Consider the following 16,294-nt stretch of genomic DNA (forward strand, 5'->3'; position numbering starts at 1 on the left):
TGCACTAAGGAAAATAGCTTAAAATTTTACCTAGCACTGACTCATTTTTTAATCCCATGGTAGATCTATAACTGATACCATTGACATATTTGGGTTGCCTGTCCTGGGGGGGTTTGGTTAGTAGATCATTTTAGAATAGAAGGAATAAGATGGCTAGGTAGGAGTAGGGATCTAATGGCATGGAAAGCCCAAATTTCAGTTACTCTTTCCCCTTCGATATTAACCCTGAGACATACTAGTGGCTTAGCCCGGGACTTATCAAATGGAACCTATTGCATTTCCTTCCTGTTACTTGCTATGTCTTAACTCTGCCCCAAGTCCCTCTAACTATTACTCATCCGTAACATCACTAATCACAAGGTGTAGTTCCTCCGAGTGACTAGAGAGAGAACATCCTAATAAGTAAAAAAATAATAACAATAAATCACACCAGATTTGGCAGTTCTGCTATCTAAAAAGGATAGGCAAGGATAGAGTCAGGCTGGCCAGAGACCATGAGGATGCCCCTGTAGGGTGCGTGCCTTCTTGTTGGGACAGGAAGAAAAGGTCGCTGGCTGCTGTGGGAGGTTGCTGACTGTCAGCCCTCCAGTTTTCCAGATACGGGCCTGTGCCTCGACACAAACCATCTAGAGGCATGAAGCTAAGTAAGAAAACTCAAAGGTTCTCTTTCAGGTCAGTCTTACAGGTGTCCAGGCACTATCACATGGGGTGCCTTTGCCATGGGGTGACGGTTTATCTCCTATTTATATAAGCCTCGTGGTATATTTATATTCCCCTGACTTCAAAACTAGTAGTTTTGTTTTGTTTCTAGTTGGAAGCTTAAGTAAGATGTTTGGCATGCTAACAGCATAATGTATGGGACAATATTTACATTATTGGGAAAAAATTGACATCCAGCTTAAGATGGATATTTCTAAGCTTATGGATTTTTTTTTTTACATCAGCATTCACTTCTTAATTTCTGATAAATAAATAGTGCAGTTAAATTTACAGTTCAGATTAGAGAATTATTCAAGCATCAGATGGCTTTAAAATTTGTTCATGTATTAAGTTAGAGATAGCAACTTAGGTTGTATTTATTTCTTTGATTCAGTTTTATTAATCTCAGTTCAGTTGTCTACAACGTTGATACAACATAAGCTAACTGTTTAGTTTTATAAAGGATGCTTCAAAGTCGAACATGGAAATTTACAAACTGAAGGAAACTCTGTTATTGAATCCTTATCATAGTTAGGATATTTATTAAAAGGGTAACTAACTCTATTCATTATCTGTTACTGGAGAACAAATTTCCCAACACTCACTGGCTTAAAACATTAACCATTTACTGTCTCAGCGTTTATAGGTCTGGAATCTAGGTGCAGCATAGTTGCGTGCTTCTGGCTAAAGGTGTCTCAGGAAATTGCAGTTAAACTGTTAGCAGAGTTGATATGCTCAGAGTTCAACTTGGGTAGGACCAGCTTCCAAGGTCACTCAGGTGGTTGCTGGGGGAACTCAATTCTAAGGGACTCGGTACCTGGCTTCTAGCTAGGGTGGCTTGAGGCATACTGTCTGGCTTCCTTCGGAGTGTGAGAGCAGGCATACTGCAAGCGCTTGCTTTGTAGCACCTTACCTATTTCTTGACACCCCATCTGCTCTCGTGCATTCTGTTCTCAAGAAGCAAGTCGTGAACTCCAATCCACACTCAGAGGGAGACAGCAACACAGGGCAGTGGCTATCAAGGCGTAGGATCCCTAGGGGACCAGCAGGGAGGTTGCCTACCACAGTAACTGTAAAGCAACCTCCACACAATGACAGCAATAAGGACCTGAAGAAAGAAGCATATAACATATGAATATTTATTTCTCAATAGAAAGGTAAATGTCCAGGCACCTGGGTGGCTCAGTGGGTTAAGCCGCTGCCTTCGGCTCAGGTCATGATCTCAGGGTCCTGGGATCGAGTCCCGCATCGGGCTCTCTGCTCAGCAGGGAGCCTGCTTCCCTCTCTCTCTCTCTGCCTGCCTCTCTGTCTACTGTGATCTTTCTCTGTCAAATAAATAAATAAAATCTTTAAAAAAAAAAAAAAAAGAAAGAAAGGTAAATGTCCATGTCCATGTAGGATATATAAAAATAAAATATATAGTAATATGTATAATGTAATATAATATATATGATATATAATAGTATATAGTTAACCAAAGAATCTCTGATTGGAAAGACAATCTGGAATTCCAACTCGCTTCCTTCCCTCCCTCCATTTCAGTAGTCATTCAGCCTCTGCTTTCATATCTCTGGTGGAAGGAAATTTACTACTTGGATTTTGTAGTAAATCCTCTGGAAGGAAGTTCTTCACACGGAGCTAAAGTGACCTTCTCAGTCTCTCTGCTCATGAGCCCAGGTTGGGGAAGTGAATAGCTTCATCTTGAGTCATAGGTGCTACTTCAGAGCAATATGGGGTGGGGGGGGGGGGAGGCTGAGTGTGTTGAGGCTTCTTTCTCTTTTACTCCATCACCCTTGGATGCTCCAGTTAATCAGTTAGTCCTCACAGCAACCCAACAAAGGTAAGGACTGTCATTATCCCCATTTTGTAGACAACAAAGTATAGGCCTAGAGAGGTTAAGAGATCTGCCCAAAATTACCCAGACACAGCTTGAAAGTAGCAGAGCTGGGATTTCAACACAGGCAACCTGGCTCCCATGTCTGTGTTTTTACTGTTCTTCTGCACTGATGACTTTTGTTTTTGTTTTTGTTTTAAGATTTTATTTATTTGTCAAAGAGAGAGAGAGGGGGCGCCCCCAAGCAGGGGGAGCAGCAGGCAGAGGGAGAAGCAGGCTCCCCATCAAGCAGGAGGCCCGATGTAGGACTCCATCCTAGGAGACCTGAGCTAATGGCAGATGCTTAACTGACTGAGCCACGTGGATGTCCCTACGCTGATGAGTTTTAAAAACAAAAATGTCTCCGGAGCTACTTAGCACAGGGACCCTTCATGTTTTAAGAGCCTGTGGAAGAACCACCATTTTAAAGCCTAGTCATCCCCCAAAATGTTGGCTCCTGATGGAACCTCTCGGTCAGTGAGGAAAGGATAAATCAGGTCCTGAATCCTCTGTTTCGAAAGGCAAGAGAGCACTCCATCTTGGATGGCTAAATTTACCACACCGTGAGTGCCTAAAGGAAATCTTCTTTTATCTGGTAAATTTATTAGGAACATCTCTTCAGCTGACACTGGGTAAATGAGGCCTCATTGCCCACAAAGGCCAGGATGGAAGGGACGCAGAGGCAGGGAGATGAAAGCCCCAGCCTCAAAAGGGAAGGAGTCCGAATGCCGGGCCAGGCAGGTCCTCAAGGCCGGAAAGTCCAAAGGAAATGAAAAGGAAACGGAACTGCTGCCTTCAGCCGGAATCCAACGTAACATTCAATTTGTATGTTTTTGTTTAGATACAGACATGGTCATAATTTACCTGTCAGCTGGCATTACATCAAAGGACTCCTCGGAGGAAGATAAAAAGGCGACGCTCCGTGTCATCAATGAAGAAAATAGCTTTCTAAACAACTCTGTAATGATTCTCACCTATGCCCTCATGAATGGTAGGTAGTGTTTGGAGATTTTTCTTTCAGATGAAAGTTCTCTCTAAGTGCATGCTGCTTTCAGAAAAAAATGAAAAGGAACCCTAACAGCGCGTGCTTTGAAGAAGGGTGTACGAAGAGAGGCCACCAAGCTGTTTCCTGCCCAAGCCTTTCTCTCCCTGACGTTCGTATTCAGGGCATGTGTAGGTTGTCTCTCTTCATCTCTCTGTCCAGCCAGCTGCTCATTTCTAAACCTTCTCCGGTGAAGTGGGCTTGCAGAGGATTCTGTACTGCTCCATTTTTTTTTCCCCCATCAGTTCTTCATATTCTTGGATTTTGATACTACGTGGAGGTTATTAACTGAACTCATTGATTTAAGCTTCAGGAAGCCAAAGTACTGACCTAGATTCTTCTGTATACCCAAGCCAGTGAATATCACATTTCTCTGCAGAATCACCACCTGAAGCCTCTTCTGCTGCTTTCTCCCCCTCAGCTTCCTTAACTGTATAATGGAGATAAGAATTACCTACCTGACAGGGCTTTCACGAAGACTGGCCCCAATGTGCAGGAAACACCCAGGGTAGTGGGCATCACTCTCTAGGTACTCCTGAAGGCTGATTTTGTTGCTTTTAAATCAGTTTGTGAAAGGGTTTAGTAAATTGGCAAAGCTGAGGAAGTACTCGGTTTTTTCCCTTCTGCTCTCCAACATGTTGTCCAGTCTGACTGTGGGTCCAGTGTTCTAGCTTTTCTGCCCTGTCCTGTCTCTTCACCTCTAATGCATATCACTCTTCCTCTAGAGTGTCTCCTTCAGACCCCTGAGCCTCAATGCTCAGGATGACCGTATTCTCTTGTTTTTAAGCAGTCATGTCTTGACCCAGGAGCTCTTCCCATCAATGGTCTTTTATTTGTCTCATGCAGACCCAAGTGGCTAGAGAGACAGTGGTTCTCATTTTAATGAGCTAAGGATTACTTGGATTACTTATTTTATTACTTTTTATTTTATTTATTTATTTATTTATTACTTTTTTTTTGTTTTAAGATTTTATTTATTTATTTGACAGAGAGAGATCACAAGTAGGCAGAGAGGCAGGCAGAGAGAGAGGAAGGGAAGCAGGCTCCCTGCTGAGCAGAGAGCCCGATGCGGGACTCGATCCCAGCACCCTGAGATCATGACCTGAGCCGAAGGCAGTGGCTTAACCCACTGAGCCACCCAGGCGCCCAATTTATTACTTATTTTGGATTACTCATTTTAATGAACTAAGGATTACTTGGATGACTTGGATTACTTTTTTTTAATTTTTTTAAGATTTTATCTATTTATTTGACAGAGAGAGATCACAAGCAGGCAGAGCAATGGGTAGAGAGAGAGGAGAAAGCAGGCTCCCTGCTGAGGGAGTGGGACATGGGGCTCAATCACAGGACCCTGAGACCATGACCCAAGTCGAAGGCAGAGGCTTTACCCACTGAACCACCCAGGTATCCCTGGAGATTATTTTTTAAATGCAGACTCCCAGGCAGTACCATTGGATTTTTATTCAGACCTGCTTAGGCGAAGTCCAGGAATCTCTGGTTCAGCATGATTCTCTTCCCAGGTGTTTTGTGGGCTCTCGGTGGGAGACCTCAGGTGAAGTTCTAGAGCTTCTGAGTTCCAGTCTCTATCAATGAGCTGTGTGACTTATGGTGAGTTACGGAGTCTCTTGAGGCTTCAGTTCTGTTTGTAAAAAAGAAAATCATAAAACATACCTAGAGTTGCCACGATACTAAATAAACGAGATGGAACGTGTTAAAGGTTCCTGACCCCAGACCTGCTCAAGAACAGGTCCTCCCAGCCGATCAAAGGAGTGAATTAAAGTGTGCGTGATTTCCTGTCTCGGTATACCTCAAAGGCAGAGCTGCTACTCTCTCGCTCTGGTCCAGGACCAGCTCTCTCTTCAGTATGTCAGGATTCCCTGTCCCCCAGAGCGTTCCTGCTTCTGTTAAGCATGTCATCCCTGATACTGAGTGACGGGCTCAAATGCTTTTCTCCTTCTCCCTCCGCTTTACACGCCTGAGCTTCCGAGACATGAACCGTGTCTTCGTTCTCTTTGTGTTCTGAACATGGAACCCCAGGGCTGAGCAAGGATGGTCTCTTTACCAGGGGCTCATACCTTGCAGCGTTACCCCCTGGGTGCCATTTACACCTTTTCCCTGTGGTTTAGCTTCTTTGGCTTGGGAAGGAGGAGACAGGAAGGGAAGAAAAATAAAGTTGGTCAAGCAAGTCTACAGTGTGTAACATAAGAGTGCACTGAGGTCCTGTTCTCCAGAAGCTGGTGACTCCTTGAAAAAGACAAGGCAGATGAATTGAGAGCAATAGTCCAGGTAAAGAAAACATGAAAGGAAGTGATCCCTTATTTTCCAAATTTAGATTTGAAGGTCTGCCCCCACTGATACTGAGTAAAGAAGCTTCCCCACTGTCAGCCATCTCTCCAGTGGCCCTGAATCTTCATCCTAGAGAATCTTGTGTACCTGCTAAGCCCCTGATAATTCCAGTCTTTTAAAACTTCCGGTTCCTTCCCTCTGACCACCCTTATCTCTCTTTTCCCTTTAATCTAGCTAGACACAACATCCTCACTGCTGGTTTCCCTCTCCAGATGCTTTCTTTGAGCATTGTTCATTAAGGTTGACACATTCTTACTCTGTCAGTCAGGCTTCAGATAGGGAGGCAGAGCCGCTGTGAGAATTTTCATGTCATGAATCTATTACCAGAATTAGAGTGTCCACAACTGAGGAGAAAACGGGAAGAGTAAAGATCCAGAAAGAGGAGTCAACAACCCAGCATTTAGTAACCAGCTGTGGTGTGGGTGAATGAGTTGGAGTTTATGGGGATGTCTGAAAGTAGGAACATTGAAGACCCCATAGGAGGTCTGCATAAGAAGTTCGTTGGCTCTTCGTGGCTGCCATACCCCTGTGGACTCTCACTGGAACATCTGCGATGAGCCTAGGGTTGCCCTTGTGGAGCAAGGCAGCCAGCAGCTGAGAAAAGGAACTGAATGCCCATTGGGGAAGGGTAAGACAAACTGGAACATTCTGGTCCCTTCGTGTCTGTTTCACCTCTCAAATCTGTAGTAGTTCCATTTTGACCACCTTTAAACTAGAAACGGAGAGGGGAAAGGTTCTGGGAGATGGAGTCTCCGGAAGGACGGTGCTGGTGATAGAACCATCTACCATACTTACCATCGGCCGTCCCACTGTCACCTTGGCCATTCCTGTCATGAAGTCGTACATAAAATATGCAAGCTTTGATAACCCTCCATCCCATGGTGCTTCTTTGCCTCATTAGTTGTTCCCATTTGTTACTTGTCTTTTACATTTGAGAGAGTCAAAAAGTACATGACAAAGAAAGGGAAAGTGTTCAGCACTTTGAGTTGTCTCCTTTTATCATCCACTTCTGTGCGTTTCAAAAGGGCGTAAGGCCCAGGATCCATCATCATGCCTTTTGTTTTTGGTGTGTCTGTGTGTGTGTGTGTTTTTGTTTTTGTTTTTGTTTTTTAACTCTGGAATGTACCACTCCTCTCCTCTCCTTTTAACTCTGGAATCTCCCACTCCTCTTAGCATCATTGTTCCTGCAAAATCCAAGTTATCTAAATACAGTATGTTAAGAAGGAAATTAAATCCATTAGGTCCACGTATGACTTTAGAAATGGACTTCCAAGGCTAGAAGTATACACACTCCTTAGTTAGAAATGATAGAATCAAATAGGGTGGGTGAACCAGGAACTCTTCAGTTTTGTTTTGTTTTGTTTTGTTTTGTTTTAAGACTATATAGTTGAAGAACATGAGGCAGAACCTATTTAAAACTCATTGGTAAAATCTCAGTAGTGACTGAAATCATTTGAATTTGTTTACAATGGCACCCATATGGGATCAGTTACTAATCCTTTTGACTGTGTTCCAACAATAGCAAACCGAAATTTTTGAAAAGGTTTATTAAATTTATTTTTATGCTATAGATTACAGATGTTGTAGAACAATACATCCCAGTATGCTTAAATCTTTTACAAAGTTTTTAAAACCCCCTAAACGTAGAAAATACACATTAAATAAATCAAATCCAGTACTGTCCTAACAGTATCAAGCATGAAAGCATTTGTAATTAAAATGAGCTTAAAGACACAGGGTTTGGAGGCATCACTAAATGCAATACATAATTCTTCCATTTAGTTCCATGCGACTTTGGCAAGTGTTTAATAGGCGAAGAGGTAAGAAATGGAATGATAAACCTCTATCCTTTAAAACTCTTACAACTTCATCTACTTTAAATGCAGATTTCTTAATCACTACCTTTGCTTTCAAATATTAAAGGCAGAAAAATTAAACTTTTAAGGGGAAAGCATATCGTGGCCAAATGGGGCTTCTTTATTTTTAACGCGTGTGGTTTTCATCATTGCCTTTTGAAGAATCCCTTTGCCCTCTTGATTGTTTGAGGAAAGACTCTGCCTCATGCTTTGTTCCTCAGCAAAATCTGGTAGCTGTTTCCTGGGTCCAGGTTGACTCTGCAAGTCCCCTTTGGCATTGCAAGATTTCCGTGCCCTTATTAAACCTAACTGGCCTGGTTATTGTGTAGACATGTACCATTTTGGTTTACACTGTCTACCTTTGGCTTTCCATTTCAGATGGGGTGACTGGCTTGAAAGAGCTGGCTTTTCTGAGAGATCTAGCTGAACAGAACTCAGGGAAGTACGGTGTGCTGGATCGGACAGCCTTGCCTGTGATTAAGGGAAGCATGATGGTGCTGAACCAACTGAGTAACCTGGAGACCACAGTTGGCAGGTTCTATACCAACCTTCCCAACCGGATGATCGATGAAGCCGTCTTTAGCCTTCCCTTCTCTGATGAGATGGGAGATGGTGAGTCTGGGGAAAACTTCCTATTCAAGTAAGGGGGAAAGAAATGGACATGAGTCCATCAAGGCAAGAACTTCTAAATGGTGTTCAGCACTTGGCCTGTGAGTGTTAGAAGGTCTGAACAAGCAAGGGGAACAGTGTCCCTCCCTACCGCCCGCAACCCCCCACCCCCGGTCTCTGGTCAGATGGTGGCACAGCCCTCTGCCATCCGTCCGTTAGGAATGTATTTTAGAACAGAAACCCCCAGCCCAATTTTTTCCACATTGCCTTAGCCTCGGTCAACATAATGGGTTTGCTTGCTGTGAGGGCTTACTGAGGAGTCCCCAGAATCCAAAAGCTGTTGAACTGGAACAAAAGAGTGACTTTGCAGAGCAGACAGTAGATCTCAGAAGCGATTAAGATTCAGCCTGAAGGCTAAAGCAGCATGGTGTGGTCGGACAGTACAGATTTGGCGTAAGAGGTTTTCAAGCCCCACTCGACCCCTTAAATTGTTGTCCTTGATCATTCATTGAATCTCATTCATTCATTCCTGTTTGGTCACCTGTTCAAAATATAGTCATGTTTTTCGTATAATATATCTTTCAGGTTATTAGGACAAGTGACTCATAATACGATGCTGGGGAAAGTGTTTTAACCTTCACATGATTATCTTTCGTGATCTATGAAATGGGAAGGCCATTCCCGTCAAGGCAGTCATGAAGAGAACATGCCTGAATGTACGTGAAGCACCTAGAGTAGCGGCCGGCCTGTATGCTCAGGAAAAGTACAGCCGCCTTCATGCCCTCCTCATCATCTTGTTTATCCCTTCCCAACATGCTTCCCTTTCTTCTCTGACAGGATGAAAAGGAAGGTGCTGACTAGCCAGATAGACACTATTACCACATGGGATCCTGTTTTTATGTCCCAATAACTAGGAACTCTCACAAAGACAGATATCCTGAGCAAACTTACGTGTAAAAAGTAACAGGCCTAAAGAGTAGGTTTTCTAGAAATTAGGTAGGCATTTTTTTCCCCCCATAAGGAAGAAATATGGTAACCTCTGATACATGTCTGTTTTTTTATCCTTCCAAATTCTGGCAGAGCCCACAGACAGGGATAGGATAGAAACTCCCACGTGCAGATAAAGTTATTTCCTTTCATAGGGAAAGGTCGAGCTTGAAATGCAAGTGACCTTTTATGCATCTAGCCCACGGTATTGAGTGCCAGCCAAGCCTTGTGTCAGGCAGTGATGGGTAAGGCACACATCCCACCCTCAGCAAGCGTGGAAGTCTGATAAGAGAAAGACGGATCAATGAATCATGTTAATATTGTGTCAGAGGAAAAAAGGCAGATGTGGAAACCAAATCCTGTACAAGCTTCGGGGGCTTATGCAGTCAAATCCTGTTACTATTTGTGATATCAGGTAGAGTAGGACCTTTTCTAAAATTCACCTCTGCCACCCCGAGAGTCACAATAAAAGCTTTCAGTTAAATTGTGGGCAAATCTTTGGTTCCTCGTTGGCTGGTGCTTCCCAAAAAATAGGCCCATCCTTAGGGCCTGTTTTCTGAATCCTCTGCGGTGTATTTCAGTGACTGCTTTCCTGGTCTGTCCCAAACCCCTACTAGAATGTGCCTTTCATGTTGGTCTTCTCAGTTCCCGGAATAGGTGGACAGCATCTCCTCTAACTCCCCAGCATGGGCATCCTGAGCCTGGGGAACCCCATGTTTACATGGCTCTCGTTCAGAACCCCCACAGATGAAAGTATTGGTAACTGGACGTACTTCTTTCAACAAGTAAATTTGTGTGCTTTGGGTTAAGGTAGAGAGGGCATTTAGGGATTTCATTAAGTGTAGCAAGAGCTTAGCATACTTTATTTGCCACAGTGGAATGAAGAGGCTTCCGTCCAAATTGATAATTGAGAAATAAGATTGTGGGGTTTTTTTTCAGGCTTGTTCTCAACATAGCCAAAGAAATCTGAAGTGAGCGTATGGTCTCAGAGTCTTTCTGTTGTATTTCACTGCCTTATGAAAACAGCTTTAATCTTAGACACAAGTCCAGGGGAGCATGGCATGTAGGTCATGACCTCTGTCTGTGTGCCAGCCCTCGAGCATTCCTCCCATCATTTATAACCCATTTTTCCAGGGATACCTGAGCAAAAACCTCCTTAAGGTACATGTTTGAAACCTTGTGTTGACTGCCTGAAGAATACATTTGAAATTATAATAGAGAGCATACAGCTTTTCTTATTTCCTGTTTCACTGATTTTATAACTGACAGAAAACATGGCATTCATTTTAGGTGTACAACATCATGATACATATATATTGTGACGTGATCACCACAGTAAGCTTAGTTAACATTCATCACCTCACATAGTTAAAAAAAAAATTTTTTTTTTGTCATGAGAACTTTTTAAGAACTCTTAGCCACTTTCAAATAAGTGATACAGTGTTGTGAACTATAGTCACCACGCTGTATCTTACATCCTCAAAACTTAAAACTGGGTATAACTTCTCACAGTTTTTCAGTGTTGTACGCACTTCTTCCTGCCCAGTGGTACGTTTCACTGGCCTTTGCAACCCCAGCACGTTCAGTAATACTTTGAGTGGACCTCACATGAGTTTCTCTGTGGAAGTCTGTGCTTTGCAGGGATCTTCAAGTATCCCTGTCCCTTTCCTGGGAGTTGATAGAAGAATGGCTTTCTGATATGCCACTAGGGTGTGAACCTGCCGTTGAGAGCAGGAAAATACAAGTGTAAAATGGAGAGGAACCAGCCTTCTTTTTATTTCTGGTTTTATGTAGTACCATAGGATTGTGGCACTGCTGGGGGTGCTAGAGTTCTTTTTGTCTCTGACCCATGAAGGGAGTATTCAGAGAGGCGGCTCCCCTTACCTCAGGAGGAGAGCCCAGTGGTCCGGACGCACAGGGCCACGCACTGACCCCACTGCTCACACTCTCTCCTCTTGTACATTTTCTTTGCCTTTGCTTTTCCCTGCCCTGATTATCTTACTGTTTTTGTATGGTCTGTGAGCTGAGAATGCCATTTATATTTCCAAAGCCTTTTTTTTCTTTTCTTTTTTTTTTTTTTTAAAGTATGTGCAACTGAAACTGGCCAGGAAGCCTAAAGTATCTACTGTCTAGCCCTTTAGGTTAAAGTGGAGGACCTTACAACCCACGTGACTCAAAATACAGTGCTTTGGAAACTTAGTGTCTCCTCGAGCTGCTTGGAGTTATAATCAGTCAGATCTTACTAGATTCTCTACCTTCCCAGGTTTTTTCACTTCATCTTGTCTTCTGGTGGATTATATTAGTGGAATAAGCTCTTTTTGTCTATCTGCCCCCTAAAAATCAGTAAAGCAGTTTCCACTGTGTCCCCTAAGCAGATGTGGAAACCTGGGCTCCACAGAGTTATGCCCATGTTTTATTTACAGTACATAAAGGGGCACAGTGAGGCTAGAACCCAAGTTTTCAGTGTCCTTGTCCCATGGCCTTTTCACCTTCTGTTGAGTCTTCCCCAGCTGAGGGAACAGAATCATGAAGTAAGTACTGCTGGTGTTTTGCACTGATCTGGAAGGTCATTATCCTCTTAGGTGAAGAAATAGTGGAAAATGTCTAAGTTGTTTCCAAGATTAACTGGGGTATCCGAACCCCACAAAAGACTCCCCTTGCCCCGCAGACTTGTTCACATAATGCTGTCTGCAGAGGCAGGGGTTGGCTCCTGGATCACACAGGTCACCTCTTCCAAGCAGAACTGAGATGGCCGATCGTAGCCTTCATGACTCACTAGAGCACAGCTCCAGCCTTTGTCCAGCGCCTTCTCTGCTATCCTTCCGATTGTTTTGTTTTTTAACCCATAGGTTTGATAATGACTGTAAGTAAACCCTGTTATTTTGGAAACCTACTTCTGGGAATCGTAGGCGTGGACGTGAACTTGGCTTACATCCTTGAAGACGTTACGTATTACCAAGATTCTTTGGCTTCCTATACTTTTCTCATAGATGACAAAGGTAATCTGCTAACAATCATGGGAAAGAATGACCTTTTTTGTAACCTGAAGAAAATAATCTGTAGATATTCTGATACTAACAAAGTTAGGAAGATTAGAATATTTATAGAAAATTACTGTGACTAGAACTGCTCCTGTGTAGTGGAAACCATAAAGATGGCAGAATGAATCTAAACATGAGGCATTTGTTTCTAGGGGCACGTGGGTGGCTCAGTCCGTTCAACATTCGATTCTTGATTTTGGCTCAGGTGGTGATCTCAGGGTTCTGAGATGGAGCTCCACATAGGCAGGGAGCGTGTTTAAGATTCTGTCTCTCTAAAAAACAAACCAAACAAAACGTCTTTGTTTCTATTTTGTGCTAAGGAGTAGGTAACAGTTATTTCAACATCAAGAAATTAGTCTTGAGGATTGAATGACACATAATATGATCCTTTGGAGTTTATTTTTCTATACTGTTATCTTTATATTCACTGGCATTAGGTTTATGTAATCGATTAGAACATTTTTATAAAACAAAACCCAATGACCAGTATCTCCAGGATATTCTTGATTAGACAGTTGTTCCATGATTTAAGGCATCTTTCTACACTTCAAGAGTTTTACACAAGAACACATAAAACAAGTTCCATTTTTATTGGATGGGTGAGTTACTTCCTGAGATGTTGCATACAGAGTATCCCGCATTTCAAATGTATGATGGGCACTTATATTAGTATCTGTACTTCCTACAGCATGTTTCCCATAGCATGTGTTTTTGTTCTCTTATTTCAGGGTATACACTTATGCACCCATCTCTTACCAGGCCATATTTACTATCAGAACCCCCACTTCATACTGACATCATTCATTATGAAAATATCCCAAAATTTGAGTTGGTTCGGCAAAATATCCTAAGGTAAGGAAAACGTGAAAGTTGTAGTATTTTGGGTTTTTTCCTGAAAAAAAATAAGAACTTTTGAGGTAAAATATGAGTTTTTATTATATGATATAAAAGAAGTATATGAATTAGGGGCTCCTGGGTGGTTCAGTTGTTAAGCATCTGCCTTCAGCTCGGGTCACGATCCCAGGGTCCTGGGATCCAGCCCCACATCAGGCTCAGTGCTCACGAGGAAGCCTGCTTCTCCCTCTCCCACTCCCCCTGCTCGTGTTCCCTCTCTCACCTCTCTCTCTCTCTCTGTCAAATAAATAAATAAAATCTTTTTTAAAAAGTATATAGGGGTGCATGGTTGGCTCAGTGAGCTAAAGCCTCTGCCTTCAGCTCAGGTCATGATCCCGGGGTCCTGGGATCGAGCCCCACATCCAGCTCTCTGCTCAGCAGGGAGCCTGCTTCCTCCTCCCTCTCTCTGCCTGCCTCTCTGCCTACTTGTGATCTCTCTGTCAAATGAATGGATAAAATCTTAAAAAAAAGTATGTTAATTAATGTTATTAAAAGTATACTCAGTAAATTTTTCATAGAAACAGTAGCTAAAATTTTATTTACTTTGTATAACAACAGGAATGGTCTCTTAAAACTATTACTTAGGGAAAATGTCTTGTAAATCAGATTCTATGTTCACATTGCCATTAATTGTAAAATCAGATATATATTACCTCATTTAAGAAAAACTCCAGTTATACTAAATTGAAAAATGTTGGCAAAATAAAAGGTTAAGTTGAGGACCAGCTTTCCAGTGTGCCAAAAAATAGCTTGGCAAAATAGTGTCCATTCCACGTTGACAGCACAATCATATACAGCGTTTTCTTTTGAAACAAAAAACAGATTGGATTTTTTCCAACCGTGATACATTATTTTGGCAGATGGTAACCTATAGAGAAACGGGTCTTTGTGCTCATTGGTTATAAATTAATGACAGCGATTCCAGAGAAGTTTGTCTCTGGAAAGAATTAGAATTTGGTGGGGGGGGGGGGCAGGGGAAGAGAGCAGGAATACTTTAGTGCTGAGCCGACATCATGCTTTTACAAAATTTAAAATTTCACATTATTTCTTTCAAAAGTGATGAGCTTCATTGCTTTTCAAAATCAGGAGGTGGTCATTGACTCACAGCTTCTTCCTTGCCTTTAATTAAGTGCTTAATTTTATCTTTTGCCTGAAGTATTTCATTCTGTTGCCAATGCAGCCTCCCTCTGGGTAGTCAGATCATCGCAGTCCCTGTGAACTCATCCCTGTCTTGGCATATAAACAAGCTGCGAGCCACTGGAAAGGAGGCCTACAATGTGAGCTATGCCTGGAAGATGGTGAGTTGCGGGACACCTCGCCTGAGGAGCCAGGGAGTGCATTGCTATCTGTGCGAGAATTCCGGGCCACTTGGGTCTGATCACGTTGCTAATCAGTGTTCAAGTGATAGGGAAAAGGACGATGCCCTGGAATGTTATTTTTCCTATTTTGTGGGTAAAACCAATCATGGTTCATGTGTCATAATTAAACTGTGTAAAAGGATACCAAGGAAAAAGTAAACTTTACCTTTCCCTGTCTCTTACCCTTGACCATTCCCCAGAAGCTGCCATTTCTATCACTTTCCAGAACATTCTGTGTTCCTACACAGGCAGCTCTAGTTGGGCTTGTGCATGCACGTTTACTGGCTGGGTTGTGTGGCACTGCACTGATGGACCAAACTTCTCTGAATAGTCCTCCTATCAATATACCTTTAGATTATATCCAATGACGTGATCTTTTGTTGTGGTGGTGGTGGTGGTGGTTTTTGTTTTTTGTTTCTTATTTTGTTTTTTTATCATTTTACACTCAGATTGTGGCAGTTAGCGGTTGAAAGGGAAATATGAAAGCATAAATGCCCTCTTTTGACATTATCCAAGGCAAAGAAACTTTCCGATTAGAATCTGGATTATTCATATTCACCACCAGCAGATGGACAGTTAAGTGACCGTCTGTGGCCCCACTTCTTTGGTGTCCTTTAATGAGTCTCTTTCAGATAGCAGGTGTCGAGGAGTCGAGGTTCAAGCCCACGCTGCCAACATTATTCATGTTACTGCCCTTCACACCCTCTTCCCCGCTAAAAAGAAATGCTGTTACGGGACCCATCATACTGTAATTGGCCAAAAGCAGAGCAGACTGATTGTTTGATCATCCGTTTTAATCGCTAAATTTAAAACGCAGTCATATTAGAGGTTCTCTTCCTTGGCCATATCTGGTGTTTAACCCATGGATTCCAAGTGGATCTATCTAGTCATCCCTTGAAGAGTGACTTACTGACCATTCCCAGTGAGCTACGAAGGATAAGGAGGAATGATACTTTCTCTGTCCCCAGAGAGCGTCCAGTCCAGTGGTGGATACGGACAGATCACTCAATCCAGTGTGTCTGGCCAAAAATGACAGGAATTCGAAGAAACCAGCATGCCTGTAGATAGGATTCTCCTCCGACCTTATTCCATTCTTTTTTTTCTTCTTCTTCTTCTTGTTTCCTTTCTTAAAGCATTATAGCAACATTGATTTCTACAAGGGAAATAAGCAAACAAAATAATAAATGAAATCTCTTGAGAAATTCATAATCTACAAGCCTGATTCTACTGATCTTTTTAATTGTTTGGTATCACAGATCTGAAAGTGGTCACTCTATTTTGAAACTCGTTCCGTTCATTTTCAGGATTTTTTTTTTAAAGAAGATTGCTTCATCTACCCTTCTTTTTATACATTTTAACATAAAGATGAATTAATTTTCGTATCAGAAGGGTTAAGCCACACCCCCAAAATATTTCATTGAAAAATACTTTTATATTTGAAATTGGAGGTTGTTTACCTCTAGTATGTTCTGATTGAAAGCAACTCAGTTGCATCCCAAGAAAATATCTCCCTTAAGGATAGGGCACCTGGCTGGCTCAGTTGGTGGATGGAGCATGCAACTCTTGATCTCGGGGTTGTGAGTTTGAGC

General features: G+C 42.4%; 1 protein-coding gene across 1 annotated transcript in view; it reads left to right on the forward strand.

The window, feature by feature from the left end:
• CACHD1 (cache domain containing 1) overlaps positions 1-16,294 on the forward strand; it is a 205,356-nt gene that overhangs the window by 153,227 nt on the left and 35,835 nt on the right. The window contains exons 8-12 of the mRNA XM_059374985.1: positions 3,414-3,563; positions 8,195-8,428; positions 12,262-12,411; positions 13,182-13,305; positions 14,528-14,645. Coding sequence (XP_059230968.1) covers positions 3,414-3,563; positions 8,195-8,428; positions 12,262-12,411; positions 13,182-13,305; positions 14,528-14,645 — 776 coding nt within the window. The remainder of the gene's footprint in view (positions 1-3,413; positions 3,564-8,194; positions 8,429-12,261; positions 12,412-13,181; positions 13,306-14,527; positions 14,646-16,294) is intronic.

The sequence above is a fragment of the Mustela nigripes genome, chromosome 14, assembly GCF_022355385.1.
Source record: "Mustela nigripes isolate SB6536 chromosome 14, MUSNIG.SB6536, whole genome shotgun sequence".
Taxonomy (NCBI): Eukaryota; Metazoa; Chordata; class Mammalia; order Carnivora; family Mustelidae; genus Mustela; species Mustela nigripes.